The following is a 14709-nucleotide window of genomic DNA, read 5'->3' as shown; positions in this document are numbered from 1 at the left end:
ATGCTTATTTATTTTTGAGAGAGAGAGAGAAAAAGACAGAACGTGCGCAGGGGAGGGGCAGAGAGGGAGGGAGACACAGAATCGGAAGCAGGCTCCAGGCTCCAAGCAGTTGGAACAGAGCCCAACATGGGACTTGAACCCACAAGCTGTGAGATCATGACCTGAGCCAAAGTCAGAAGTTTAACCAAAGCATATGATTCTTGATTTCAGCTCAGTTCATGATCTCACCAGGTGAGCTCTAGGTTCATGAGTTGGAGCCCTGCGTTGGGGCTCTGAGCTGACAGTATGGAGCCTCCTTAGGATTATCTCTGTCCCACTCTCTCTGCCTGTCCCTCCTCCTCCCCCGCTTGTACTCTCTCAAAAATAAATAAACATTTTTTTACATATTAAAACGAGACAGAGCACCTGGGGAAAGTGCTGGGCTGGGTAGCAGTTTATGGAAATAGAATGCATAAGAGCAAAATTTTGAGAATTAGAGAATGTGAAATGACTTTCAATGGTGTTTTTCAATTTTGGAATAAAGATAATCGTTTTTTTAAGAAAACAGACCTGTGCCTATGCTACTGTTAGTTACCACATTTCTTTGGAGAACTGTTTAGAAAATTGGCTTCAAGACAAAGAGATGTCAACAGATCGATTGTATTTCCTGTGCTTTCCATCCACAACTGGGGCAATAGCATTAACTTATACAAAGCACATTGTTATGCGGTTCTATAATAAATCATACCTTTAACATGGAAGTTTTTTTCCCCAGAATACAACAGCAACCTTCAAGAGGACATTTACTCAGAGACCTCAGGACACTTCAGGGATACTCTCATGAACCTGGTCCAGGTATGAAATTCAAAAATTCACACCATTTTGCATTATTAAAAAATATATATGTTTCCTTTTCAAAAAATAGAACAGAAAACTCCAGTTTAACAGTAAATTCTGTATAATAATGTTTCCTTAATGCCAGCTAAATTCCAACCACTATAATAGAAACTTGATTTGGATATAGAAATAAACAAATATGAATAATATACCATTTCTATTCTCAAAAAAATCTACTACATGTAAGATGTTATGATTATAGAAATATACATAAGTAATTATACCTTATAAGGTAGTTAAAAGATTTAAAATATTACAGTTACAATTATAATTCTAATGAGAAATTATAATTCTATTTCTATTTTTTTATTTTTAAAAAAAAAAATTTTTTTTAACGTTTATTTATTTTTGAGACAGAGAGAGACAGAGCATGAACGGGGGAGGGTCACAGAGAGAGGGAGACACAGAATCTGAAACAGGCTCCAGGCTCTGAGCTGTCGGCACAGAGCCCGATGTGGGGCTCGAACCCACGGACCGTGAGATCATGACCTGAGCTGAAGTCGGACGCTTAACCGACCCAGCCACCCAGGCGCCCCTATTTCTACTTTTTTTAAAGCTACTAAACAGGTTGGGTGCATACTAACTTCTGAGGTCCTAGTATAGCCTAGTAGTAGCATGTTTCTCACTTAATAACTACAAAATACTGTAATATAAATATTCTTATAAGCATTTTATAAATAAAAAATGTCAAACAAAACCTACTAGGTTCTAGCTCTCTGTCTAAAGAGCTAATAAGTAGAAATCCAGAATTTGAATTGATTTCTATAGACTCACACATGCCAGCATCTGATCCTCAGCTCTACCTCAGAAAATTCCATGCTATTATACATGAACACAAAGGAATACTGTTTCAAATTAAAATTTGACACATTTTATTTTTATCTACTGACTAAAGGGTATTATTTCTACCCAATTAATATTTCTTAAAAACATCCCACACATTAGCATTGTAACAATAATAATATTTTTAGATATAATTAACCTTTGTCTTATATAATCTGTCATCCAATTCAGCAAAGGCACTCAGGAATGTAAAGAGAATCAATATTCAGTTCTTTACTAACAAAAGAAGACCTATATGTCCAAACTGGAAAAAGTGTCTTAGGAACCAGTATTTTGGCTTGGTTTTACGTCATATGAGTGTGTGTGTGTGTGTGTATGTGTGTGTGTGTGTGTGTGTGTGTGTGTGTGTAATGAAGCAAGCATTTCTAAAATCCCGAAACTTCTCTCTTTATGTCAAGAACATAACTGAGTAGTCAGTAGCTAGCATAAAATTTCACCAAGAACTGTAGGTAGATAGGCTTTTTTACATGGGGATGTAAAATTAAGAAAAAATTCCATTGTCTTTAATGATAAAAGAATAAATGATAGCCCTTCTAGGGAATAAAGGTGAAAGAATGATATGTAGAAAGATGGAGAAAGACCCAAGAGGGAGAAGAGTAGGGTAAGAATCCTGCCTGAGGTCCTTCAGGAGTCCAAGGCCCCACACACTCAGGAGGGGAGTCAGAATCATCAGATGAAAATATGGGATGGACCATGGAATGTCCTTTCTTCCTTTTCTCTGAGCCACTCAGGTTTTAATTGCTTCTATGAGTTCCTGGAAATTTTTTTAGCCTCAACATTTTATGGCCACTATTGCCAAACTCTGAGATGTTCTTCCTTGCCCTTTGTCCTGTTCAGGTTTATCTGAAGTGGTGCTGTGGAGTATATCCTCCGTGAGGCTTATATCTCTTTCACAGCTCAGTTTTGGCAAATGTAGACATCTAACAGTTTGTTTGCAGCTTGAGTAGCACACTTTTCTTTAATCTGGATTTACGATATTTTGGGAAATGTAAATCTCTAAGAAACTTGGAAGAAGTCTAATGTAATTGATTCCAGTGAATACTGTATACCACTTAGCCATACCAGAACTTCTTTCCTAGACCTATTTCTTTGCATCCTTGCACTCTCCCTGACCATGCCTCTTGTTTTTCACAACTAAAAGCCAGTTCCTTGCAAGTCCTCTCAGATAACATATTTAGTCAGATACATGCTGCAGGGCTGAGTCTTAACAGGTGTTTGCTTTTCAAATCGTCTTCAGGTCCCAGCTTACATTTGCTTGGAATCAGTGGTTCCCCCTTTTAACTGTTAGGGACACCAAATATCTGGACTTTCTCTCTACCTCTTTTATTTCAGCTTGCAAACCAGGCAATTATTTGCTGAGCTCATCTCTTTCTTGTAATACATGGCCAAAAGCATACAGTAAATGACAGTTATCAAACTCACATGAAGACCAGAACGGGCTCTCTTGATCAGCTTACAGCTCTCCTCCAAAAAGTGATTCAGAGGCTCATTCTTTTTCCATCTAGCGGCTAATCCATCTTCACATCTTGCTTCTAATTTCATCATTCCAATCCACAATCTACAGAAGCAGAAAGAGGGTGGAGGATTGTTCATGGGAACTGTTATGGACCTCACTGTGATATCTATCACTTTTGCTCACATTTCATTGGCTAGACCTCCATCAGCTAATTCCCCTTATAGTCTGTTTTTTTGTCCTCAAAGAAGATGAAATAAGTTTGGTGATCACCTATCAGTGTGAAAATGAGACTTGAAAACTGAAACCAAGACAGGCCAGTGAGCAACAGAAGATGGAAGGATGAAGATATACTTGGCAATAAGCAGGAAGTCTATGAGGATGACTATATTGGGCACAAAGAGAATTTTCAAAAGGAGAGCAATATATAAACAAAAAACAAACAAATAAAAATGTTCTGCATTATTTCTTATAAGTACTTTAAAAGTAAATGTCTTTACATTTTTATCCAAGCTTTATGTTTTTTGACATATCACCATTTTAAGTGATCTTTTGAAAGATCACTGTGTGAAAGTTTCTTGGCCCTACTTCTAATCTAACTCGTAGAATGATGACGTTCATCACACTATATACTATATACATATTATACAATGTTAATCTGAACATATTAGCTGTATTTTTAATTTCTATATAACTAATCTTAACATGTGTAATTAATTCATATGAGAAAAACAAAAACCCAGCTCTATTTTAATCTTTTATTCCTTCTCTTTTGTTTTTGGCATACATAAAGCATGTGTGTGTTAAAAAATATTGTCCAACATTTACCTGTGTTTCATTGATTGATTGATTGTTTTCCAACAAAGCAAATTTCAAAAATGCTGGTGTGAAAACTAGTGTGGGAATAATCATTTCCCATCAGGCCTCTGATTGAACATACCCTTCAAAGTCTTCTTCTACTTCACAGGAATTGCTCTCCTTTAAGCCTGTCTTATGTATTTTTATTCAGTGTTACCACATAATGTGAGATGTGTTTGCATATCCGCCTTTCCCAGTAGTTTCCCAATCATGAGTTTACAGTTTACAGTTTTAGAACTAGGCTTGGTATATGGTACATAAAAAGCAAGTCAGACTTTTTGGAAATAAATGCTACAAAGAACAAATTCTTTTAAAAGTCTGAGTGAATAAAGTTCAATGCTTGCTGCAGTAAAAAATGAGGCTTAATATACAATAGGTCTATGAGAATTCTAGAAAAGGAACATCATTTGCACCTGGGGAAGAGGAAGGAGGTGGTTCAGGGTAAGTAGAAACGTCTTGCTTGAGCATGCTGGCTCACTCGAAGGACTCCTGCTAAATAGGAAAAATTGTCTGATTAAATTGCTGGCCGGCATTGCCAGGTTGACGAGGTTCCTGTAAGCAATAGAGAGCCACAGGGAAATTTCTGGCAGAATGAGAGATGACTGGGAAGACTTTATCTATTATCATCTCCATGTAAGTAGGAAAAAATTAAGTTGCACGTGTCATGCTAATTTACCACAACAAGTGGAAAGAAACATAGTGAGAGCCTCGCTTGTGACTTAAATTAAGAGAATCTAACTTATTAAGAATAAAAACTAGTTTTCCCTTCTTATCATCTCTTTAATTTTTTAATTCCATTCTCATTGAGTTTGTACTGATCAAATCAATCAGATGTACCCTGAATATACGCTGAAGTGAGACAAGAAACCATGAGAAAACCCAGCAGGAGGCAAGGGACATGTATTTAGGCAAGAAAAAGCTATCAACAATCCCTCTCTTTTATTATTCAGATTGTCTTATGGGCATCTTCCAACAGAGAAAGCAGTTAGAATTCTTGATGTCCCAGCTAAGTTTAAAAAAATAAAAGGAAACAAGGAAACTTCAGGTTAGGAAAAAAAGACAGAGTATTCCCCAGCTCTTCAGGAAAATAGACCCATAGTCATATGCTGAATTTTTTCCCCAAAAATTACAAATTCAAATATTTACCTTACAGAGATTTCTATTTTTTTTTACTTCTACAAAGCTTTGTTTTTTAAAAAATGGACAGCTTTGTCTCTGTTTCTGAAATTAAAGTATTGTATTACATCACCCAAGATAAGCATTAAGAATTATCTCTACCCTGTCTAGAACTAGTCTGTATGCAAAAATAGTTAAAGTGAGGAAATGACTATTAATAATAACTTTTTCCTCTAAAATATCAATAGCAGTGTGCAAATTTAAATTACTTCATTTTCCTTCCTTTCTTATTATGTCCTTTTGCTGTCTTCCTTATTTGGGGTGGGTTAACAGATCCAATCAAACACAGGAGGTGTAGTTTCCCCTAATATGTGTTTACTGTGTTTAAAACCTTCATATTGTGCTTCACACACATTTTATATGATTGGATTAAAGAATGAATAAAAGTACTAGATAGGAACACTAACTATCCAGTCATTGCCAGGCAACGTGGATTTTAATTCTTTTTTGTCCTTTTATGTGGGTGTGTGTGTCCAAGTTACTATCAGTTTTGAATTAGGAATAAAAAAAATCCGAAGGAAAACACTGCTGAGGAAGCCAGATATTAACTGCCCCGAATTGAGGAGAGATGGCTGTTTTGGACTGATTGGATTTCTTCAAACTGTTCACATGAGAAAGGTGGTATGTACCAGTCATATCCACTGACTTTTCAATTAAATTAAAATTTTCAATTTTTAAAGATAAAGTCACAAATTTGCTTCATTGTATGTGGTTTTCCCTTGGTGTGATTTGGATTTGCATGGTTTTGCTGCACAGTCATAAAACTGCCCGTATCACCAACCTCAGTTAATCAAGTCCTGGTTTGAGGTTCAGATCTCTAGGATTATAACATCAATGGATAGTGACAGTTTGTCTTTTCATAGTTCAGCTATATACTTCTGTGTAAACTGTTGAAGAAATAAACTTATTTTAACCTGTGAGAGAGGTTGAAGTCGTTATGGGGAAAAGTGTTCATAATAATGATTAATTTAAAAAATGATCTCTGTTGACAGCATGTCAATTGAATATTTCCTAACTCTTAAATGTCATAAGACTAATTTTAATTAAAACATTCTCTCTGTAGTTAAGAGTCTGTAACTTGGGGCGCGTGGGTGTCTCAGTCAGTTAAGCGTCTGACTCTTCGTTTGCCTCAGGACATGATCGCATGGTTTGTGAGTTTGAGCCCCACCTCAGGCTCCATGCTGACGGTGTGGAGCCTGCTTGAGGTTCTCTCTCTCCCTCTCTTTCTCTGCCCCTCCCCCTTCACTCTCTCTGTCTCTCTCTCAAAAATAAATAAACAGGGGCTCCTGGGTGGCGCAGTCGGTTAAGCGTCCGACTTCAGCCAGGTCACGATCTTGCGGTCCGTGAGTTCCAGCCCCGCGTCAGGCTCTGGGCTGATGGCTCGGAGCCTGGAGCCTGTTTCCGATTCTGTGTCTCCCTCTCTCTCTGCCCCTCCCCCCTTCATGCTCTGTCTCTCTCTGTCCCAAAAATAAATAAAAAACGTTGAAAAAAAAAATTTAAAAAAATAAATAAATAAACAAACAAACTTAAAAAAAATTTTTTTTAAGTCTGTAACTTGGTTTGCCTGACAGTTACCAGAGGGGAGGTGGGTGGAGGGATGGGTTGGATAGGTGATGGGGATTAAGGACGGCACTTGTGATGACCACGGGTGTCAAATGGAGGTATTAAATCGTTGTGTTTTGGGGCACCTGGGTGGCTCAGTCGGTTGGGCGTCCGACTTCGGCTCAGGTCATGATCTCACGGTTTGTGGGTTCGAGCCCCGCATCGGGCTCTGTGCTGACAGCTCAGAGCCTGGAGCCTGCTTCAGATTCTGTGTCTCCCTCTCTCTCTGACACCTCCCCCGTTCATGCTCTGTCTCTCTCTGCCTCAAAAATAAATAAACATTAACAAAAATTAAAAAATAAATAAACCGTTGTGTTTTGCACCTAAAGCTAATGTTACACTGTGTCTTAACTAACTGGAATTTAAATAAAAACTAAACACCTAAAGAACAAAAACAGAACAAAACAAAACATTCTCTCAGTTTAAAAGGATCATCATTTTTTTAAATTTTCAACTAATGAGGGGCACCTGGGTGGCTCAGTCGGTTAAGCATCTGACTTCAGCTCAGGTCATGATCTCACAGTCTGTGGGTTCAAGCCCCATGTCAGGCTCTGTGCTGACAGCTCGGAGCCTGGAGCCTGCTTAGGATTCTGTATGTCCCTCTCTCTCTGCCCTCCCCTGCTCATACTCTGTCTCTCTCTGTCTCTCAAAAATAAATAAATGTTAAAAAAAAAAAACAGTTTAAACTTTCAACTAGTGAGGCTGCAAAATATAAATTAAAACAACAGTTTCCAGTCAGAAATTCATATTGGCATAGCCATTGCCCCTAATAGAGGAAAGCTAAGAGTTCCATTGTAAACCGATGAGTTCCATCTTAATATCAAACAAGTGTTTATTTTCTTAACATCCAAATAGAAATTTATTTCAATTTATTAAAGAAAAATATACATTCTTTGGGTGCCTAGGTAGTTCAGTACGTTAAGTGTCCAACTGCGGGTCAGGTCATGATCTCACAGTCTCTGAGTTTGAGCCCCACATTGGGCTCTGCACTGACAGCCTGGAGCCTGGAACCTGCTTCAGATTCTATGTCTCCCCCTCTCTCTCTCTCTCCCTTCCCCTCACCTGCCAATCTCCCTCTCTCTGTCTCTCTCAAAAATAAATAAAAAACATTTAAAAAAATTTAAAAACCTTGTTAAAGAAAAATATACATTCTCTAGTAAGAAACAAATGTATTTTATTAGGATAACGTTGCATTCCATTAGAGCTATATCACAGTCGAGCTTCTGCTGCTGAATCCTGCTTCTTTCTTCTCCCTTCCATGAGTGTTGCTCCCAAGCACACTCCATAATAAGCACGATGTGCTGATCTCCATCTCAGAGTCAGCTTTCCAAGGAACCCAATCAATGGCTATAACCCCTCCTTGCAGGGATGAGCAAACTGCGGCTCAGAGAGATTACCATTACACATATACTGAATGAGAAGGCCAATATGGAAATAGGACTAAGTGCACGATCCCTGCCTTGTTTAAATCTAATTTCTCCTAACTCCAACCCCATCTGACTCCACTCCAGTTCTACTTCTACTTGACAAAATGTCAGTGACCGATATGCAAATGACCTCTTAAAATTTCTGTACCTCTTCAGTGGTTGAACTGTAAGCCACTTAAAAGTACCGACATCTCATAATCAAGATTGCAGTGTATATTGTTTTAAAGCAAAGATTCTTATATTCCAGGAAAAAATAAAACACACCATTCTGAAAATTTAGCATGACAGAAAATAAGTCATGGAGGAAAAAGTCAGTGAACAGTGTTTTCTCATTGTAATAGGGCAATCAATCTTATTCATAATCACACTTCCTTTTTCCTGAAATTAAACAATAATGCTTTATTATTGATAAAGTATATATGTGTACTTGTATGTATAATAATATTATCTACATAGACACACATATTTTAAAACAACACACTGATTTATGTCACCATGGGATTTTACCTAATTTGGATTATGACTTTATAGTATAAAGTATTACTTCCTAATTTCATTTTCCAGAGTTCAAACATGAAATTATGTGTGTGTGTTTAACTTTGAAATAGCTTTTCTGTGTAGTAGTTTTCCTTCCAACAGACAATATCAAAAAATGAGGGTGAATAGAGACTTAAATATTATAAGCCAAGGAAAATTAGTTTACTTAAAGATTATATACTTATAAGGTTTCACAGTATATTTCTCTTAAAATGTAAAACACACTTTATAGGTATAAAATAATATAGATTTCATAAAATTACTTACATTACATTACATAGAAAATGGAAGTAATAAACATAAAGATATATCTTAGTACAATCTTCTTTAATAATAGCTTTTTTGAAGGCCAGAAGTCTCATGGCAATTCACACTGTTTAATAAAATATATAATTTCTCTTAGATTTTTAAATACTTTGAAGATTTTCCATTGACTCCTGACTTCTACATCAGTGGCTGTTCAGTCGGGAGCTTCTGATTTAGCATTTGGATCAGTAATGTAGAAGGTTGGGAAAGGATAAAAAGTGAATTAGGGAACTGAAAAAGTTTATCACTTCTGACCATTATCTGGGATGTACACCACTTCAGAGAGAATTTGTCCAGACATTTTACAAAAAAGAAATGGAATTTCTTCCTAAAGAGTTGTGCAATTTAGAGCTGGTGAGTTTTGACCAGATAACTGACGGCTGTTTCAGTGTAAACAAATATCTTTCACCCTGTAGTCAGGACCATTATTCTCTCTCTCACTCTGTGTGTGTGTGTGTGTGTGTGTATGTGTGTGTGTCTGTCTGTCGGTCAGTCTGTCTCTGTCTTTCTCTTTCTCTTTCTCAATCTCCCTTTCTCGGTGTATATATAAATGACAGACAGATGATAGGTAGATGATAGGCGATAGATGATAGATGATAGATAGATAGATAGATAGATAGATAGATATACTCTGTGCAACACTCTATATTTCTTTTCCACTTGGCTCTATCATAAATCAGTTCTATGTCCTTATATTTATTATTTAACCTTCTTGAGATTCAGATTAGAGAGATTTACTTTGTAATTTAAGGAATGTGAACCCATTCTTCTTTTAACTCCCTCCCAATACATGTACTTTAAAATTCTTCAATTGTTGAAATTACAACCACTACTTCCCTCTACATTTTTATTTTCAGAATCAAACTAAAGACTGTCCATAGCTTTCATCTTTTAACATCATGAAAATTAAGCACACCTCTTTTTGTGAATTAATAGAGATTGAGGGAATTGGAGCATAGGAGCCTTAAGGTATTCATGAAATGAAAGTGTTGAAAATTATTGTCATATTTCCTGGGAGAGATTTTTTACTTAATCTTTAAAGTATTTTCCAAAAGGGATATTTCTAATAAGGAAACAACTCAGCCAGAACATCTTGTTGAAAACGAATGCCAATCATTAAATGGACTTTCAACACTTCGTGCATGCTTTTATTAAACTAGATTTACAGGAGATCTAATTATCTGTCAAATAATTTAAAAAAAAAATAATCACTTGGAGATTAATTAATCAGCATGTGCAAATCACACTGGAGATGATAAATGTTTTCACAGAAAGAATGGAAACTACCCAATTGGATGCTTGGCTGTCTGGATTTTCCTTACAATGGTTTCTCAAACTAGTACAGTGAGACCGACCACAGGGGATGTATTGCCATGAGTTTTCAGTGATCATCTGTATTCAAATTACCTTGTCCAAATATTTTCAGCTAGATTTTAAGTCCCTTAATTTCTTCTTTTCACAGTTTTACTCTGCCCCTAACCCAAATTCTATACTCACTGATGCCATTTCTTTGACATTTCCATCAATTACACACACCATGCTGCTGTCTTAGGCTTTTTACATGATGAAATCAGCTTGACTCTGCCTTGGTGGAAAAAACTAAATCACAAACTTACTGTATTCATATTTTTTTTAATCTACCAGTCTGTTTAAAGTGCTTTGGGTAATTAACGGCACGAAGAAGTAAACAGACAAGCACCATTTCAAGTTTAATGTCAAAAATCCTATGTTTCAAAAAATATTTCATATACCCAGAACTGCAGAAAATTCTTAAATATTTACCACAAACTTTGTAAGCGTAGGTGTTTACTTAGCTATATAGTTTGATTGGAAATCACTAAGAACACTTCAGTGATCTGGAAAGTCTTCCTACATCTTCTAACTGATCTTTTTTTATTCTTTATTTTAATTCCAGTGTAGTTAACACACAGTGTTATGCTAGCTTCAGCTGTACAATATGGTGATTCAACAATTTCATATGTTGACTCAGTGCTCATCAAGATATGTATCCTCGTAATCCCTTCACCTAATTCACCCATTACCCCAACATACCTTCTGGTAACTGTTTTTTGGTTTGTCTCTTTATTTTTTTTTTTTTTTGTTCATTTGTTTTGTCTCTTAAATTCCACATATGAGTGAAATCATAATGGTATTTGTTTTTCTCTGACTGGCTTATTTCTCTTAGCATAATACTCCCTAGATCCATCCATGTTGTTGCAAATGGTAAGATATCATTCTTTTTTATGCCTAGATAATATTCTATTATATATATACCACACCTTCAGGATCCATTCACCTATTGATGGACGCTTGGGCTGCTTCTGTATCTTGGCTATTGTAGATAATGCTGCAGTAAACATAGGGGTGCATATATCCCTTTGAATTAGTGTCTTCATATTCTTTGGGTAAATTGTCAGTAATGTGATTACTGGATCATAGGATAGCCCTATTTTTAAATTTTTGAGGAACCACTATGTCTTCCACAGTTGCTGCACCCGTTTGCACTCCCAAAAACAGTGCACAAGGTTTCCTTTTTCTCCACATCCTGACCAACACTGGTTGTTTCTTGTGTTGTTCAATTTAATCATTCTGACTGGTGTGAGGTGATATCTCATTGTGGTTTTGATTTGTATTTCCCTGATGATCAGTGATGGTGAGCATCTTTTCATTTGTCTATTGGCTAACAGGATTTGTTCTTTGGAGAAATGTCTGTGCAGGTCTTCTGCCCATTTTTTAATTTGGTTATTTGTGTTTTTTGGTGTTGAGTTGTTTAAGTTCTTTACATATTTTGGATACTAACCATTTATTGGATATATCATTTGCAAATATCTTCTCCCATTCAGTAGGTGATCTTTTAGTTGTGGTGGTTATTTCCTTTGCTGTGCAGAAGCTTTTTATTTTGATGTAGTCCCAAAATTTTAGTTTTGCTTTTCTTTCCATTTTCTCAGGAATATATATTTATAATAATATATTTTAGATATATTATAATACAATTGTGGGTTTATTTCTGGGCTTTCTATTCTGTTCCACTGATCTACAGAAATCTGTTGCATTTCCACACAACTAACAATGAAGCATCAGAAAGAGAAATTAAGAAAATAATCTTATTTACAACTACACCAAAAATAATAAAACACTTAGGAATAAATTTAACCAAAGAGGTGAAAGACCTATACTCTGAAAAGTATAATACATTGATGAAATTGAAGATGACACAAACAAATGGAAAGACGTTGCATGCTTATGGGTTGGAAGAACAAATGTTGTTAAAATGTCTATACAACCCAAAGCAGTCTACAGATTTAATTCAATACCTATTAAAATACCAACAGCTTTTCCACAAAGCTAGAATAAATAATCCTAAAATTTGTATGCAACCACGAAAGACCCCGAATAGTCAAAGCAATCTTGAGAAAGAAAAATAAAAGTGGAGATATCACAATTCCAGACTTCAAGTTATATTACAAAGCTATAGTAATATAACTGATCTTTGAATTGTGCTATCTAAAAGCTACTTCTTTATCTTTCCTCCACTCATTTAGTATTGATTCAGTTAGCATTTGTCAAGTACCTACAATGTGCCAAGCATGGTTCTAAACAATTGGGAATTGTCAATGAACAATAGAGACAAAGACCACATCAGTCCTTAAGAAGCTTACATTGTAGTGGGGGAATAGGAACAATTAAAGAGAAATCTAGTGAACATAATGAACAGGTACATTATATAGAATGTTAGAAAGTGATGAAAGATATGACAGAGTAGGATAATGGGGATAGAAACTGTTGGGCTGGGCATAGTAGGTAGGCTGCAATATTATATAGGTTGGTCAGGGTAAATGTCCTCGAGAAGATGAGATATGAGCAAACATTTGAAAAGAATGAGTTAGCAAATGAATGGCTATAATAGGGCAATACAGGCAAAGGGAAAAAGTTAGAGAAAAGTTCTAAGGCAAGGGAATGGCTGATGGTTGTAAAGAATAGCAAGGAGCCAGCTGGTGCTATCTGAGCAAGCAAAGTAATATACTATAGCAGTGGTAGGTAATGTCAGACAAGTAACAGGTGATGAAATTAGGTCAAACCTGTAGCCACTCTAAGGACTTTGGCTTTTGCTCTGAATGAAATGGGGAAAGGTAAATCATTTCTGGGTTTTGAGAAAAGGAATATTATGATCTTATGCTTTAAAATATTCACACCAGATGCTGTGTTGAGAAAAAAAAGTAGGGAGACAGAATAGAAACAAGCCTGTAAGGATACTGTATGATCAACAAAGTCGAGATATAATGTTAACTTGGGCTCATAGGAGAACACTGGCAGTGATGAAAAGTGCCCAGATTCTGCATGTGTTTTGAAGGTAGTGTCCATATTACTTCCTCAGGAATTGGGTAGAGGATTTAAAAGTAAAACAGAAAGAATAAGGGGTGCCTAGGTGGCTCAGTTGGTTAAGCATCCAACTTTAGCACAGGTCATGATCTCAGAGTTTGTGGGTTTGAGCCCCATGTCAGGCTCAGCATGACAGCTCAGAGCCTGGAGGCTGATTCAGACTGTGTTTCCCTCTCTCTCTGCCTCCCCCACTTGTGTTTTCTCTCTCTCTCTTTCTCTCTCTCAAAAATAAATAAACTTTATAAAAAAAAAAGAAGGAATAAAATATTGCTCAGTTTTTTAGTCTTAGCAAGAGGAATTATGAAATTATGAAGTTTTATAAAATGAGATGTGGAAGATCTCGTGGATGTAAGAGGTCTTTGAGTTAGAGGGAGACCAGAAGATAGATTTGAACATGTTGAGTCTAATATGTATATTAGAAAACCAAGTGAAGATGTTCACTTGGCATTTAGAATATATGCATCTGACATTTGGGTGATAGATCTGAGCTAGAGATGTAAAATTGGGTATCACTACAAAGCAGATAGCATACAAACCACATGAATGGTTAAGATTAACAAGGGAAGGATTATAGACACAGACAAAGACCAAAAACTGTGTACTACAACTTTCCAGTATTAAGAGACTGAAAAGTAAAAGGGGATTAATATGTAAAATTGAGAAGGAGTAACCAATGAAATAGAACAGAAGGAAAAAGAGAGGGCAGGATCCTGCAAGTCCAGTGATGAAAACATAGCAAGGAAAGAGAGTAAGTGCATCAAATCCTACTGATAGGTCATATAAGATGAGGACTATGAATTGCCATGATAAGTTTATATTGTTAAAGAAGCAACATATGTTCATAGAAGATATAGCACATTTATTGCTTTCAGTCATTTATTGCTTGGGTAAATTAAAGCCATAAGAGACTGGCCAGAGGATATTATCTAAAAATAATGAGTTCTTTCGGCTAAGGGAAGAGTATAGTAACCAAATCTCAGGCCAGAAATGGCACTGAAATCAAATAATCATATTTTTCTTAATAATAAGACCTTGAGGAATTCATTTAGTACCTGTAAGCCTATTTATTTTTTATCTTTAAGATAAGAGACAAAACTATACAACCCCAAGATCCCTGCACCTTAAAACTTCTGCAATATGAAGGCAAAATAACTCCCATAATTCTACCACTTAATAAAATTATGTTCACACTCAAGCATTGTCTTATATTCCTTGTCCATATGTACACACTTGCTTACAAAAATACACAGA

At 36.1% G+C, this 14709-nt stretch overlaps 1 protein-coding gene across 1 annotated transcript in view; it reads left to right on the top strand.

Moving 5' to 3' along the window:
- Positions 1-14709, top strand: part of ANXA10 (annexin A10) — a 98620-nt gene that overhangs the window by 72391 nt on the left and 11520 nt on the right. Inside the window, exon 6 of the mRNA XM_019441049.2 lies at positions 755-834. Coding sequence (XP_019296594.1) covers positions 755-834 — 80 coding nt within the window. The remainder of the gene's footprint in view (positions 1-754; positions 835-14709) is intronic.

The sequence above is a fragment of the Panthera pardus genome, unplaced genomic scaffold (assembly GCF_024362965.1).
Source record: "Panthera pardus isolate Hobbes unplaced genomic scaffold, ASM2436296v1 HiC_scaffold_13, whole genome shotgun sequence".
In the NCBI taxonomy this organism is placed as follows: Eukaryota; Metazoa; Chordata; class Mammalia; order Carnivora; family Felidae; genus Panthera; species Panthera pardus.
Note: the sequence above shows the minus strand (reverse complement) of the source record. Positions and strands in the feature narration are given on the sequence as shown.